Genomic DNA, 16,556 nt, shown 5'->3' on the forward strand with positions numbered 1-16,556 from the left:
TGCGTTTCAACAGTTGCAACATGCAGCATGAGGCACATACTCATGCATGACCTGTAAGAAAGCCCCCACGCTACGAATTATATATCCAGCAGGTGATAGTAGAGCAGTTCATCGCAGAACTGTCTCCTGAATATCGCTCTGCCTTCCTCAGTTGCATCCTCCTTTTTCCTCCCACACTGCTCCCATCTTGTTTTTGGGTTTTGGGTTGCTTTTCTAAAGGCTTCTTTTCAAGCACTGGGACTTTCATGGGGATGCGAGCTGCCAAACTGAAAGCTCATTATTTCAGATGATGAAGAGTCTCCCATCAAAATCCAAAGCTATTTGAATTGCTGTTCTTGATCACCCATGGAAGCATATTTTATTGCCATGTGTCACAGAGTCCTGAAGTCACATCACTCTGATGGTAGCTTAGCTCTATCTGTTTAAAATAGCTCCTTTGTGACTCATAACTTACCGAGATGAGAGTTGTATTGCAGGCTTCGGGCAGATTGCACTGCAGCATGCATCTGACGCTATACAGAGCCGTGTTTCTGTTCAAAGCCTATTGGAGGGTTTTCTGCAAGCTACGGGACAAGGTTCTTTCTGTTTGTGGTGGAGGCAGAAAGGGCTTTCCACAAAGGAAAGAAAAAAAAAAACCAAAAAAACAGTCATTTTACACACCTGAAAGCTGCAAGAACAAGTGTTTCCATGAGTTTCTGCACAACCCCAAAGCTTCCCAGTGAGTGTGCATACGCCCATATGTTTGTATGAGCATGTGTGCTAGGGGAGGAGGAAGAGGACAAGAGATAGGGCACTAAATATAGAAAGAAGGTGTTATTTGTAGCTTATTCCTGGAACTTTGTCCTCAAATCATTCACAGGAATGACCTAGGAGGAGGACAAAGCACGGGATGAATCCCTGTTCCTAGAGGCTGCCTATGTCAGGGGTTTGATGCCAGAATTTCAACAAGGAGCCCTGCAGCAGCTGCCCCAAGTCCTGACAACAGCTGCTCTGGCTACTCTCATACTTTATCAGCTTTCTAACCAGATCTTTTGCTCCCAAATACTCCCGCCTGATCCAGAGGAGGGTTGAAGAGTTTGGGGAGTGAGAAAGAGGTCATAATCCACAACTAAGAGTTAGATTTACAACACAAAATATGTTCCAGCTGTTGGTTGCTGCAGGGAAACCTAGAAGCTGTGTGCAAGAGTGCCAGAAAGTGGGAAAGGCAGCACACAAAGATGTGAAAAGGTGGTGTCAGCCTCCTGCCAAACCCCGCTGACCCGGGCTAGTCCAGTCCCACACGTGAAGTTTCAGGAGCGCTTGACACAAGAGTTTTGCAGGAACTGGCCATGCTCTTTTCCCTTAATATACTCCGTACAAAGCCAGTTGCAAACCTGCGAGTGGGATTTCACCAGAGCCACCAGTCCAGCTGGCTGCAGCGCAAGGTGCCCACTGCCGTCACACGCAGAGGGACAGGCGAACGGGGAGCCAGATATTGTCAGACAGAAGCGTGCCCAAACTGCTGCCCCGTAGCGGTCCTGAAACTTGCGTTAACACACTGTAGTCTAGTCAAAGCCATGAGGAAGAACAGTTGTTGTCCCTCATTTCTTCCACAAGCAATTCACCCCAAATATTTTAGAGTTAATCTAGAGAAATTAAAGAAATTCTGTTTCTTGTGTTTTGTACCTCAGCTGCAAAGGTAGAGTTGCACAGGAAGAGTTTTGTAAACATTATGCTGGTTCCACCAGGAGACACTGAGAAAGTTTTTCTTTTAACAGAGCGCAAGCAGAAGAGAGATATGGGAAAGAGCTGGTTCAAATTGCCCGAAAAGCAGGAGGACAAACAGAAATCAAGTAAGCAATTCTATTTTTGGTACAAATGCAAGCATTTTGGAAGCAACGTCAGACACCTGCTTTGCTTATGAATGGGGTCATAAGCTGCTCACTTCAGCACTTCATGGTGTAGAAGAAAATAGGGAACACCAGGGTCCTTCAAAACAAGACTCAGAAAAATCTCTCTTTGGGAATGGCCAGTAGGCCTGTACTGAGAAAATTCTTAATTTCAGCACTGCTAACAATGTTTAATATTTGCTTCCAAGAGCAAACTGAGCGATGGGGAAAAAGGAAAAGGAAGATGTTGGTAAACATTTCAGATGCTGGCTTGGCTAACCCTAACCCTAACCCTAAACTCATAGAGACTGACAGAACAAACCCAAAGTGCAAAGACACCAAAAATTACCCTCTGCAGCAGGAAAAATGCTTGGCTTAGCTTAGGAATACAATCTTTAAAACTCTTTCAAGGGATTTTACTTGAGACAAATCAATACAACTACTGAAATACACTAAAATGACATGTTTTTCTCTGTCTCCAGTACTACTATTTTAGATCATGTGTAGATTGTGTTGGGAGAGGTAGATATATGTTGGCACAGAATTTAACTTGAAAAACACTTCTGATAAACTGCTACTATTATTGATGGTAGCAGCAGTAACGAGACATTTGGTCATTACTGTAACAAGTAATAACACAGGAATAAAGTGGAAGAGGATGAAGATTTGGGGTCACAGAAGACAGGACTGAAAGAGACCTCAATCTAAACAAAACAGCTCTATTGATTGAGGGGCCCCCTACTCTCACCCACCCTATAGCTCATTTCTTAATCACCCTCTCCTTTTTACATCTATTTATCGCTCTCTTTTGCTATAAGCATGGTTTCCTGCTCATGTTTCACTGTAAAACTTGACCCCAAATCTTTGGACCATCATGACATGCAAGTGCCAGGCAATCACCTGTAGCACTTGCCATTGACTTGGTGGCACATCCAGGCTGATGGGGAACTGGTGCATTAATCCAAGTGCCTGGAAATGGAGAGAGCACCGAGGCTCACTCCAGAGCGCATGCAAGTCTCTCTGTTTCCCTCGTTACTCCATCTCTGCCTTATCCTTGAACAATGCATTAGAGTATCACAGAGACATAAGGAGAGGTATAAAAGGGTACAAGGAGACACCTTCCTGGTGTCTCAGTACAGAGACTTAATCAGAGAAAAGGAAATTAAAATAGCAGATTAAGGATGGATGGCTTCTTTCCAAAGCAAATGATAATATTAGCAATTGAGGATTACCAAAAGGCTCCACCTAAATTTCCTTACTGGCAATTCAAGGCAGGTAGAGCAAACACGTTCAGAAACAGAGAGCTTTGGCTGCTCTTCTGTGACTTAGTGGATAACTCACAGGTCTGACTTTTCCTAAGGGATTGTAATGGCTTGATTTAGAGGCAGAGGCAAGCCCCAGGGCTGGGATATGGATCCGCGTTCTCCTAAAGTTAGAGGAAGTTTGGAACCAAGCCCAGCTCCAGTTTGATCCAGCAATTTTATAGCTTGGTATGGAAAGAAGGCTGAATATACCAACAAGGCATGCTGCAGAGCTGATTTACTGTGTTTCCATAAACGCATGCCTGGTCTGGGTAGGGACTAGCACTGCAGTGATATATATTTTTTATTTTATCAGAGCGAATGTTTCATTGTACTTATTTCTGAAGCAGAGGGAGAGCGCACTTTGCTTTCTTTCAGCATCCCTCTGGTTGTTTAAGGGGTTACACAGGTGGGCAGTGATAGACTTTTGTCCAGAGTTCACACTTTAAAATCAGAGAAAAATGAAATCTATTGAGGACTGGAACTATTCATGGATGTGAAGTATTTGGTTTTAATGCCTTGATATTTTTGACCTCGTGTGCAGTTTGTTTGTTTAGATGGCATACATTGCTGACAGCAGCGCTGCTCCCAGGGTCAGTCCTCCAGAGAGACTGGAGGCAGGGAACTCACCTTCTACCCTTAGTAAGAGCTTGAAAGGTAGCCCCCTGCATTGCACCAAGTGCTTCCTCTTTTTAGGGCTCCCTATTATCCGATAGCACACTGAATACTAGTAGTATTACAAATACCTGACAGGTAGTATTACAAATATCTGAATGGGGCTGTTCACATCTTTGAATGTATCTTTGGGTAGCAGTATTTCTCAAATGAAGTCTAACTAAGGTGTTGTGCAGGTATGCAAGTATGGATACTTAAAACTTGCATTCAGCAATCACCAGGAAAAAAGCAGCTTCCTCAACCACCCCCCCTTTCTTTTTTTTTTTTTTCTCAGAATTTTACAGAACTCCCTATGCCATGCTATATATCACAGAGGAGCAAGAATTATTATTTTTAGATCACTCACTTATTTCCTTGATAATGTAAAATTGTCCTCTCATCTGAATTTCAGTCACCTTTTAAATATTTCTGTTGCTAAAGCTTTCTGTCACTTCTCCAGGAAGTCATTTCACATTCCAGTAGTTCTCAATATCAGGAAGGTGGCTGGTTGCCTTTTAAAAGGTTGATAAAAAGAAAGAAGACAACTACTGATAAACTTTCAGTGTCAGAGAACACCCAGAAAACCTTAAGGGAAACAACCGCAAAGCCAATTAATTCTGCTTAGCACATTATAAACAACTGCTGAACCTAACGAATTGGCTCCAAAAACCTCTCATCCCTCCAGCAGGTCAAATCGATGCTCTGTAGCAGGTAGGGAAAGCAGCGCATGGCAAAAGCAGCACAAACCCAGGGTGAACAGCTGTACCTCTCTAGTGGTCCAGGTAAAACATCGGTGGCAAACCCATGCTTTCCTTCACCCCCAGCTTTTGCTTGGCCTGGAGCAAGTTGCTGAATTCATCTGGATGTATAAATAGTTTCTGCTACCCATCTTTATTTACTGAAATGTACAGATGAAGAACCGTGCTGCTGAGTCAAAAGACAAGTAGTAGGGAAGGCTCGCAGAAATGCAACAGCAGCGTTGGGACCACTCTCTGTTGCTCTTAGTAAAAATGTAGGTGACAACAGACATTGGGTTTCCACCTGTATACTCTCCAGTGCTTGTTCTTCCACCATCACTACAAAAGTTTGGTATAGAGGAAGGCATAGAACGTGCTCCTGGTGACCAGGCTGGGTGCCTCGATAGGATGAGCTGTCCTATGAAGAGATATCGGGGGCCTGTCAGCAAGCTCCCGATGGGGAACTGACCCCTCCAGCCCCAGCCCCAATAGTGCTTAGCAGAAACAACTACAGTCCAAAACTGTAGGGGGACACTTTACTACTGCTGATACTCAGTAGTGAAACATCTGAACCTGGGAAAAGGTCCGCCTGCAGAGTCCTTGGCACTAGAAATATGAGGAAAGCACTTTGACCTGAGAGCTAGCAGGGTATGAGTTTTCAGCGCTGCTTACCAGAGATGCAGTTCGCTTCAGTTGGTTCCTCACTGGTCCTTTTCTAACTGCTACAGGAAATGGCTAAGTTTAGCCTACAGCTAGAGAAAATTTTCCTACAAAGCAAGAGAGGGAGATGAGGAACAACTTTTTTTTTTTTTATTAAAAAAAGCAAAGGCAGGGCTTCTAAAAGCAGTTGATGCTGGTTACCATGGGCACGGCAAACAAACACTGCAAATCCCATCTCAAGAAGTAAAAGTTCCCTGAAAGCGCTGCCTAACAGCCAAAACACACACTCATTCAACAGCACAGCCTGGTTCAAGCAATTTTTGGCGTTCTGTCTTCTTGCCCTTGCTTCAGGCACTGCAGCTGGTAGAAACTACTTCCGACAGGGAAGGGAGATATCCCCTTTTGGCACGTGGCACAGACCTAACTCAGCAATTGCTGGAAGCCTTGGGAAGTTCACTCTCACACATAGAAGGAGACACACACTTAAACACAAGTTTCATACTGCAAGAAGGGTCATGCATGCTCAGACCAAAACCTGTTCAGCCTAATACGCCATCCCTGGCACCAGATCCGTGTGGAAGGGCAGAACAGAGCAAGCATATGAGAAAGTTTCTCCTAAACAATCTGGCCTTAACAACTGGTGGTTCAGGGGCTGCCAAACCAGCAGCAGCTTTATATGGAATAGCCCCCAGCAGAGTTTTCTTGTGCCTTGATCTTATTTGAAATCCTGAAACATTTTATTAGCATCCACTGAATCTCCTAGCAAAGCAATGCACTTGCCTGTTACATGTAGAAGTGCCTTTTTTGTTGTTCGTTTCTAACCTGCCTCACCACACTTGCCATGTTAGCTGAGACATCACAACAGAGGCAGGTTAGCATCCTTTCAGCGAGGTTTCTCAAGGCGTGCCTGCACGGGTAAGCTGCAGTCCCCCTGCTTTTTGGTCTTACACACACACTGAGCACCATAACATCATCGAACACCTGGAAAAGGCTGGCTGCTTCTTTCAAGGCAATCACCTGGCTGTCCCAGCACAGTTGTGAACAGGCACTGTATGTGGAAATATGGGAAGCTGGGGAGTCTTAGGGAAAGTGCTGGGAGGAGAACAGCTATCTGAAGGGAACATCCCTCCCTTCAAATAGCAGTGCAGATGTAACTCTTGGGTGGGTCAGACCTAGGAAGGGACAGGGCAGTCCCTGAGGAGTGGGCAAGGTGTGAGGATCACAGCAGTCACGGTAGAAGGATGGATACTGCCCAGAACCAGACCTCTGGAGCTCACCTATCAGAGGTCAGGGCTAATGGGTATTTTAAAATATAAAGTAGAAATTAAGACGTTTAAGTTTAAAGCTCTGTTAACCCACTTTTTTTTTTTTTTTTAGTTTATATATTGAAATTTCATAGTCTCTAATTATTCAAGAAATTATGAAAAAGATGATTACAAAGCTATAGCCGTATATTCTTGGCAAAGCACAGGTTATGCTGATTTCCAACAGGGGAGAGGGAACTACATATTATGAAGTTTAAACTGCTGTATATTTTTATAGCCTCCATATTCTGCATAGCACACATGGGAAAGGATGCACAGGGAGTGAGGATTTTCAGCTGAGTTACAAACTGAGAACAAATTTGCAAGTGTTTACTGGTAGCACTCCCAGTAATAGATGATTCTCTTCAGAGCTCCTACCTTTAAGAGGAAACACCTTTCAGGCTGCAAGGTGACGAGGAATTTCCATGCAGTAGCTTTGGGCAACTTTTCACCAGAAGAATATGAGAAAAAGTATACCACAGAGCCCAATTTTCAGACACATCTTCTGCTTCAGCCGAAACAGAGCCTCTGGGATCTCAGCTCTTCTGTAAAGCAACTGATGTAAACATCTGGTAGCTGGTTAAATCTGCCTTGTCTGACAACTGCTATTTTTGTCATTTGTCCTGCTTGTCTCTTCTCGTGTATATGATTTCCTATGTTTTTCCTTCCCTCTTTTCCACTAACGTCTCCTTCAGACCTTGGGAAAGGGCAGTTCCTTCAAACTTGTGCCTGCTCTGCCCTTCTCCGCAATGCCTGAAATAGAATATTTCAGTGAGCATGAAGTGAGGGCACCTGTAACGAAATGCCAAGCTGCTGCTTCCTGTGTATAAATATAGTGTGTCTGTCACATAATATACACAATCCTCTGTATTATTCACACAAAGCAAGCATTTTTTAACTGAGGCTAAAAACCTTTTGGAAGGTCACATTCTTCCATGGTTAAATATTTTCCACTCAAAAGTTCTGAACCTGCACAGAGTTTATACACTCACACACTCATATTCTGAACTTTCAGGATGCTGTGAAAATAGATCCAAGCATGTGCTTGAAAGAAGCATGCCTCTGCTCAGTTTTTAAATCCAATCTAGACATGCTCTCTAGTGATGAGGACAGGCATTATTGAGCAGGAGATGGGGAAATTTAGTCTTATGTGAGAGGTACATGAATTGTTTCGATTGTTTTACCCATTGATTGGAACGCCATAGGTCATTCTGCAGTCACAAGGGGTCTGTTTGCTCTCTTGTCCCAGCAAAGCCTGGGGTGATTTGTGCGTGCTCCCAGCAACCGGCCCTGAGAATGGTGGTATCGCCCTGTTCCCATTCAGTCCGGGGCTGCTTCCGGTTCTGACACTTATCTGAAAATATGTAAGTTGCAACAGCAAAAGACGTATGCAGCCACACCGCAGCATTAGAGGAACTCTCCACATCTGTGGCTATTTTCATGAAAGACATGCTCCATCCCACCTGACGCTGAGCCCAGCCTGCTGCATGCTGCAGCCTCCCCTAATAGCTGGCTACTCAGGCTAGCGCCTTGCTGCAGCTAACTTGTAAACAGACAAAAACTCGGACTCCAGCAGACAGAGAAGGGTGCTGCTCATGCCTTTTCTCTACCACAGGTGGTTTAAACATCACACCACAGCTGGTACCTATACAGAAATCTTTCTAGTTGCACAGGGTGGTTTTGCCTTTCTGTTTGAGGACAAGAAGAAAACATCCTGGCAAGCGATGCTAGATGTGATTCTTGCCTGCAACACTCTGCTACGTGCCTGGCATCAGACTGGGTAGTGAGGCGTTATCTCCCTGTTTAAAGAGCACAACATCCCCCTCCACACCCACACTCTTCCCTCTCCTCGCCCCTCCCCACATCCATCCCTGCAGAGACCCCCCAGGTGATTGAGACCAGATGCTTTTGGACTTCTTTCTCCCCACTTTGTTACCGCCACTAGGCTTCACAGAAAAAGTGTTGGTAATATCCTTAGGTCTATCCTACACGACAGGAGGAAAGACAGATGTTAACCATGGCCTCAGAGGGGGCAGGCAGTGAGTGGGTTTCTGAGGCAGTGGGTGAACAGGACTGCTGGAAAGCGTTCTGCAGGCTGTATCTGGCAGAGACTTCTCCCAGCTTCAGAAAGAATGTTTAAAAAGAAAACAAAAGAAAACCCAAAAAACAGTAAGAGCAGAGCAGTGTAGATTGTATTGATGTTAAAATGTAAACCAAGCAAAAAGGAAGACTGAGTTATTTTAGAAGAAGGTGGGGTTATTTTCCACTTCTATTCACCAAGCAAAGATAAAAAAGAAAGAAAATTTTAAAAGAGCTGTGGTTTTCCGGTTAGAAGAGCTTATGTTTTACTTTCCTGTGTACAAGATGTAGAGGGACTCTATGAATTACTCAGTTAAATCAGTCTCTAATTGGGTGAGGAAGCAAAGTACTGAAAAAAATATGCCCAAGCCAGCAAGCCTACAGTTACAAAAGAGCCGTTCACCAGGGTATGTAGTGAGCCTACCTGTGGCCTCAGCACTGCCACTGAGAGCTCTGCTGATTGCATCTCTGGTGCCATAAAATTCAGCCTGTGATGACTCTGAAGAAGGTACCAGAGCCCCATCTGCAGTGCATTTCCTAGCAATCCCGGTGTCACGCAGGACTGCCCAGCACAGTCTTCTCTCCAGCAACAGCACAGCTCCCTAGCAAAAGCAAGGTCCAAGAGACGAAACAAGGGAAAGCAAATGCTAAGAGCAGCTGGGACAGGTTCAGTTTTAAATGTTGCCACCCATGCTGTTCCAAACCCCGTGCTAAGTTCCCCTCCTGAACTGACTATAAGAAAATCTTGCAGTCAGTGAAATGGATTTATGATCAGAAGCGGTGGTTCCCCACTACTTCTCATACTGCCAAGCGAGGCACCTCTTCTCAAATACAGGATGCATTTCCTGCCTTGAAAACAGAGGCAAGTTCTGCTGAGAGATAGAAATCAAACCGAGCTCTCTAACGATGCATTCCGTAAATGCTTATCCTCTTAGAGGAGAGCAACAGGGACCTGCAGCCAGTACCCTAGGGAGATCGGGTTGCCAGGTAAATTTGGGCAAGTCTGCTTTGGAAAGAATTTTGAAACCTACAGAGCTAAGAATGCTAAATAATGAGCTTTATTGCCACATGCTTGTGTTCTCTACACCTCTCCTTGGCTGCCCAGGTCCTCTAAAAGCTCTGCTAGTCTCCTTCTACCCCTCCACTTGGAAAAACAAACACTGAAAAGTGCATATTTTACAAGAGCAGCTCAGTTCTGCTGTGCTCGAGTCAGAGGATACTACAGTACCAATATTTTAGCCACTAGATGGCAAAAATCACCAGAGGTTGCTGCAGAGTGGCTGTCACAATGGCTATATCTGTTCCCCATTTTTCTGGGTTCAGGTTTAATCCTGTCTGCACCTGAAATACATTTTGACAAACGTAAACTTTAAATGTCCAAGGGGGAGCCTTAACAAACAAGCACAGCAAATTTGTGTCCAACCCCATTTCACTGAGACATCTGCAAGGGGCTGCATGTAAAGATGCCCAAAGGTGTCTTGTCCTTAGCTGGGTGGTTTAAGTTTTCCTGAATGGGCATGGAAACACCAGATATGAGGAAGTTAAAGAAAAAGGGGGGTGGGGAGGCAAACTGTAGTTTTTCTTGAATTATTTTCAACTTCAGGTTTTCTAATTTGGCCAGAGAAAAAAAAAAACAACAAAAAAATAAATTGCTACCACAATGCCAACAGCACAATATACTGTGAGGATAAAGCACTGCATAGAAGTGTTCCTAAGAGCGAAGACATCCTCACTTCGGTTGCTTTGGAATCAAGCCCTTACCAATCTTATTAGAGTCACACCCACACAGAAGAAAGAGGCAATAGGTACTGTATATACAAGGGTACCAACTGAATTAAAACTCTCATGTACGTCTGCTACATGGGATGCTTCCACGAAGCTCTCCAAAGCACTGACATTACATATTTCACTAGCATAATCTGAGCATCTAGCAACAGAGAAAAATTTATCTGTAGGATTGCTGCTGCTGCAGCCAGCACATCCCTGCAGCCCAGAAATCATAGAGGAATACCTGATGGATCTGTGGGTCGAGATTTGATTTACTTGTCCTCCCCACCACATAAGCTGTCACAACAACATGGTTGCTACTCCAAGCCCCATAGGGATGAAGGATCTGATTCACTGATTTCAGAAAATTATTATGAAAATAGGGAAGGAAATGGCTTAAGTCTATTTCCGTCTTCTTAGGGACTCTGGCCTTGCCCTAACCAGCAGCTAAGGAACTGCCTGCGCAGATCTTTTATGCCAGGAGCAAAAGGCCAGAGCTTTCCGAAATAGCAACTAAAGAGCATGTGGGGGTAAATGGGTGTCCCCAGCTCATAGCCAGGTGTGTTATTATACCAGAAAACCAACTAATCCTTACAGAAAGCCAGCAAAAATGAGAGAAGCTTCATGTACGGCTTATGATCTACTCTGGTAGCTCTGATGTCTGGAAAACAAGCAGCAAAACAATTTTGTCCTTGATATGTATTGAGTATGAATTATTTTTTTCAGTATCCATTACAGCAGCTTTTTCAGCCTTGCCATAATCCAAATCACCAACATTGATGAAAAAATCTCTGAATAACAGATCAATATGTCATGCAAAAACAGTATGTGCAATTTGCAAGTTTCCTCTGTTTTTAAAATGTCAGTGTTTACCTATTTCTAGCATGAAGTTGCTAGCATATTTCCCACCTCCCATTGGACAGTCCATACTAAAAAAAAAAAAAAAAAGGAAAAAATATACTTATGGAATAAAATTAGCTTAAGTTTTCAAAATAAACCTTCAGAGCTTTTAGGTGGGGAAAGCTAAATCAGCTACTGATATTCAACTTGGTTTTTTGATTTCAAGTTTTTAATTAAATGAGCTGTAATTAATCCTGTTTTTTTCCTTTGTGTTGTGAAAATCTAGTTTCCATCAAAGTTTCCACTCCAGACTCACTTTGTGTGAACAAGGGTACAGAAGGAAAGGTGAACAAACCTTCAGAATGACTGAATATCGTTAGGATGATAATCTGCCACCAAAACAAATTTAGTTTACCATAGTTATTTCCTTGAGAAGATGCTGAAAGAGTCCGACAGGTAGATGAACGCTCATGGTTTCTGGCTGAAAGCCTTTTCCTTATATTTCCATGGACAGATACAAAGCTAGATTTGGAAGCACTTTGCAGGGCAGCTATCGCTGAGGACAGAACCAGTCTTTCCCATCCCCTGTGCACTCTTCTTCTGCCTGGTAATGTGTTCTTGCTGCTTGGACAACAAGCTTTGATTAGGAAACAGATGTCCAGCCTAAATTAACACAGGGCAATTAGGACCCTTCACACAACTCCTAAGCCTCCTGGAACGCACAGGAGATGCAGGATTTCCCTCCCCATCTGCAGTCACACATGGCTGAGGAGTGATACGCATCCTCTTCTGGCCTCTCCCAGTAGCCAGGCTTCAGCCAAGGAGATTTTGGAGGCTTTTCCCCTGGCCTCCTGCCTGGGGCAGTCGGGTGCACTCTGGAGAGCCCAGAACTCTTTCCCTCAGGGAACAATACAGCCTGGGGCCCGAAGAGATGATTTCTGAATCTGAAAAACCTCAAAAATCACTGCACCTACTATCTTGGCTTCTGTGTATGCAAATGTCCTTCCAGCCTGCGAACTCGGAGCTAGAGCTGACTATTAAGTTGAAAAGGCCCCTTACAGACTGTGCTCTTTCCTCTCCTATCACCTCTATACTGGTCTTTCTGCTGCTTTCTAAAAGGACTCTGGCTCACCAAAAAACAGGACATAGGTGAACTACCGTTACCCCTTCACGTCCTCCTGCAACTCCCCACTGCAGGACCGCTCTCCTTGACGCACAGGTCCATCAGAGGAGCAGTGTCAGTTTCTGCACTGTATATCGCAGCCCGAGGCCTGATTTTACAGCACGGGTTATTCATGTTGTGCTTCTGGGATGTTGAGAGCCCCTGCGAGCAACAGTTTCACAGCTCTCAGAGCCTTGTGTCCTTCCAAGGACAGCGAGCTGCACCACACGGGGGTGCTAGGAAAGCGCAGGATGGAGATGCTGCACAGCAGAGCTGCTCCGGCTTCAAGGGTGACCAAGGAGGAAAAATTTGCTGGTGCTGCATTCAACACAGAAGGCGGGGCTGGCTTCTCTCTACCCTTCGGGCTAGTGCTCTGAAACCCAATTTCCCTTGACCATCTTTATTTCACTCAGTTGACTTGCATCCGTTGGCAATGTGCAAGAACAGAGAAATGTCTGTTAGCGCTCAGTTACAAATACAGATTAAAAAAGAGGGTGCACATAAGGAGCACTGCAATTCCTTGCTTCATGGAGCATTTTATTGCATTTGCTAGTGGTAACAGATTGATGCTATTTTGTCTCTTAGCATGGTCAATTTTTATCACAGGACTATTAAGAGCTTTATTTCTGGGTGGATCTTTTGTTTGAGGGAAAGTTTTTCATCTAGATTCACAATCCATCCTTCGAAGCCTATGCTAACAAAGCACACTTCTTTTTATCTCACAGCACGCTGAAGGCAGCATTTGAGAGGCTTAAGCAACGTAAGTATTTACATCTTTCTTTCTGACCTGGGTTAAGACAGACATGTGATTGTGTTTGCCCCCTCTGGGGTCGTTCCTTCTCTTCCCCCTTACAGTTCTAATGTTTCTGTCCCTGTCCTTACTGTGGAGAGTGGAGGGAAAGGGCACTCAATAGAGTCCTTCCCCAAGGCTGGGCATCAAATCCAATCTCTGGAGGCACAGAAAATCGCTTGTTCCTCAAACTAGTCTTACCTGGATCAAATCACATAATATTAGCACGGTTCCCACCTCTACAAACCACTAACGTCAAAACAGCATGCTTGTTTACTGTGCCCAAGTCCGAGCTAAAACCTTTCACACAGGAAGGGCACCACCACCATAGCCAATAGAACCGTGCACCTGGGTGCTGGCACCTGCTCTTGGTGTAAAAACAACACCCTTAGAAAAGCAGCTGGTGAATTAAGGTATTCTTAGAGCTTGGGTGGGGGAGTTCAACAGGCTCTGGGGAGACCTTACAGCAGTCTTTCAGTATCAAAAAGGGGCCTACAAAAAGCTGGAGAGGGACCTACCAGGGAATGTATTGACAGGACAAGGGGTAATGGTTTTAAACTAAAAAAGGGTAGATTTAGATTAGATATAAGGAAGAAATACTTTACTCTGAGGGCAGTGAGGCACTGGCACAGGCTGCCCAGAGAAGCTGTGGCTGCCCCATCCCTGGACGCATTTAAGGCCAGGCTGGATGGGGCTTTGGGCAGCCTGGGCTGGTGGGAGGTGTCCCTGACCATGGCAGGGGGGTGGAAGTAGGTGATCTTTAAGGTTCCTTCCAACCCAAACCATTCTGTGAGTCTATAAGTTTTGGAAAATGCAGGGCTCCATTTCAGAGCCACCAAAGCTGACAAATGCAGAGATGTTACCAGCCACTGGCATCAGCCAGGTGGCCTGAAATTCAGCCTGTCTTAGCTGACCCTTGAAAATCCTCAGCTTGCAACAACCTCTGATGATGTTTGTGCAAGGCTGGAGGCAAATGGCAAAGAATATCCAGCGGCATAGAGGAGGGAAAGGCAGACTCCAGGGGGATGATGGGCATCAGTTCCCTCCTTCCCTCACCCCACATCTATGGCTGGGGTAAATGGGTCTGTGAAGAAATGCAGCCAGCCTCTGCATTTGCCAGGGCTGCTCTGAGTGGGTGCTCCAATTCTGCAGCAAGCTGTCTTGCCCATGTATGTGCAGGCACTGAGAGGACCTGCAAAAAGCCCTGTTCAGGTTGTGTGAACCCTCAGCAATGTCAGGCTCCCTGTGTTTCTGCATGCACTTTTTTTTAAGGCTGCTTCGCTCATGGCAAATTGTACAGTGTCCACATCTCAGAAATATCTCCTGAAAATGTGACTTTACATTTAAAGACCTTACCACTGACTGCATATGAATTCTTATCTGTTTTAGAAATTGAAAGCGTTGGAAACTCTCACATCCAGCTAGCAGTCATGCTGAAGGATGAACTGAAAGGAATAGAGGAGTTCCGAGAAAGACAGAAGGAGCAAAGAAAAAAGGTGAGGAATCAGCAAAACTTGGAAACATGTTGGGTCAGTGGTCCATTCTGATGACCTGCCTCCAGCCATAGGCTGGGAATAGTGCAAAAGATGATAAAATGTGCCCAGCGTATCCTGTTCACTCCATGTACTAGACTGTGGAAGAACGACTTTCTGAGCCCAGCTAGAAGTTATGTAATGCTCTGAACTCAGGAGACAGAAGCTTTAGTCACTTCTACTGTCTCTGTGTAACTGCAGATACTATTCTTATCCCCATAAGAACTTAATTCATCCTTTCCTCTTTTTATACCTGCACTAAGTACATTGCTATGGCATGATCCTGCATGATCTCTAACATGCACTAAAATAAAAGGATAACACAAACATCTAAAATCATAAATGATCATAAATAATCATTTATGATCATAAATGATCATAAAATCATTTTAAATTCATAAAATGAATGTTATGCTGAATGCAGCACACATGTTGAGTTACAGATACTGGGAATAGCATCTAGTTGATGTTATATAATAAAAATCAGAGTATATTTAAGGCTATTTCATTTTCTAGGGTCTTATTCAGCTCCAAGTCACTTGAAAAAGTAGCTCTTCACAGAGACAAGTGGTCATTCTTAGTCCTCTGGTTCCACAGGCTTGAAGACAAAGAGCTGACAGTCACTTAACACTGAAAACAATGACTTAAGGAGCAGTAAAAATCAAATATCCAGTCCTATGCCAATTTCAAACAAATGAAAATATATATGGGCATTTTCCAATGCAGCAAAACTCACATCTACAACCCAGACACACAGGAACTTAGAGCAGCACAGAACTGAATACGAGAGTGGGTAAAACCAGCTCTGCTTCTGACTGTGTTGCTACTGAGATCTGAAGTTCACAACAATCCGATAAAGCAAATTATGCATGCAAAGACAGACAGTGTGCACCTCGGTCATCAGCACTCCTCTCCCACACCCACGCTTCACTACTGGGATCCGCAAAGAGAGAGCCTCTCTCTCCTGTTAGAAACAATAAGCCTGTAACTCAAATGGGAACTGTTATAGGGGCCTGGGGAAAAGGTAAAATCTCTTTTGGAGTCTCAGGACCCCATCGCAAGCTGTTCTCTCTGTCTAGCATGTGGCTGTAAGGAAGCCGACATCAGACATGCTAGAAGGTGTCAGTATTTGTGGTGATCTCACAAAACGCTATTTAGTGTTTGTGCTGGCTCTGCTGTAGCTGCTTTCAGGACTGTGCTGTTCAGCCTGATGTCAAGCAAGCCTCTAGGTGGCCCTGGAGGGAGTTTTTCTTGAGCAGAATGTAAAGATCAAAGGACCAGAAGTCCCACTGAAGAAACCCAGCCCCCGCCAAATAGGAGCATATCTCACTGTCACACATGGCTGGGCACACCACAATTAAAGCCATGAAAGAAAATTCAGCACTGTCTTCCCAATGTTGACCAGATTATGTCATGGAAATCACATTGCAGTGAGCATAAATTTGCCAGAAGCAATTGAATATAAATTACAGAAAAATTGTTTGGGTTCAAAATGGACAAGTACCCTTGCTCACATGGGTGAGACAATGGTTTGTCTCTTGAGCCAGCAGATGAACTCTACTAGCAGAGCTGATGGGCACCGTAACTAAGTGTTATGCTATTTAATCTCCTTAAGGGAGAAAAAAAAAAAGGAGGCAGAAAATGAAGACCTACATCCTCTCTGCTATTAATGGAAACCACTGAGGCAGAATTATCTTGGATTTTTTTTATTTTTTTTAAACTGATACCAATGCTCCCTGTGTCACTTAGAAACCTGTCAGTTATAAAAGCAGAGTGAGGTAATTTTCCCCACAGGCCTGTGGCTCATAGGAAGACTCTGACAATGACTTTCTAAGAAAGGGGGAAAAGTCCAAAGAAAGAAA

General features: G+C 44.3%; 1 protein-coding gene across 1 annotated transcript in view; it reads left to right on the forward strand.

The window, feature by feature from the left end:
- The window catches only part of PSTPIP1 (proline-serine-threonine phosphatase interacting protein 1), a 65,301-nt gene that overhangs the window by 18,156 nt on the left and 30,589 nt on the right, over positions 1 to 16,556 (forward strand). The window contains exons 3-5 of the mRNA XM_040570644.1: positions 1,758 to 1,832; positions 13,098 to 13,132; positions 14,552 to 14,658. Coding sequence (XP_040426578.1) covers positions 1,758 to 1,832; positions 13,098 to 13,132; positions 14,552 to 14,658 — 217 coding nt within the window. The remainder of the gene's footprint in view (positions 1 to 1,757; positions 1,833 to 13,097; positions 13,133 to 14,551; positions 14,659 to 16,556) is intronic.

The sequence above is a fragment of the Cygnus olor genome, chromosome 11 (assembly GCF_009769625.2).
Source record: "Cygnus olor isolate bCygOlo1 chromosome 11, bCygOlo1.pri.v2, whole genome shotgun sequence".
NCBI classification, from domain to species: Eukaryota; Metazoa; Chordata; class Aves; order Anseriformes; family Anatidae; genus Cygnus; species Cygnus olor.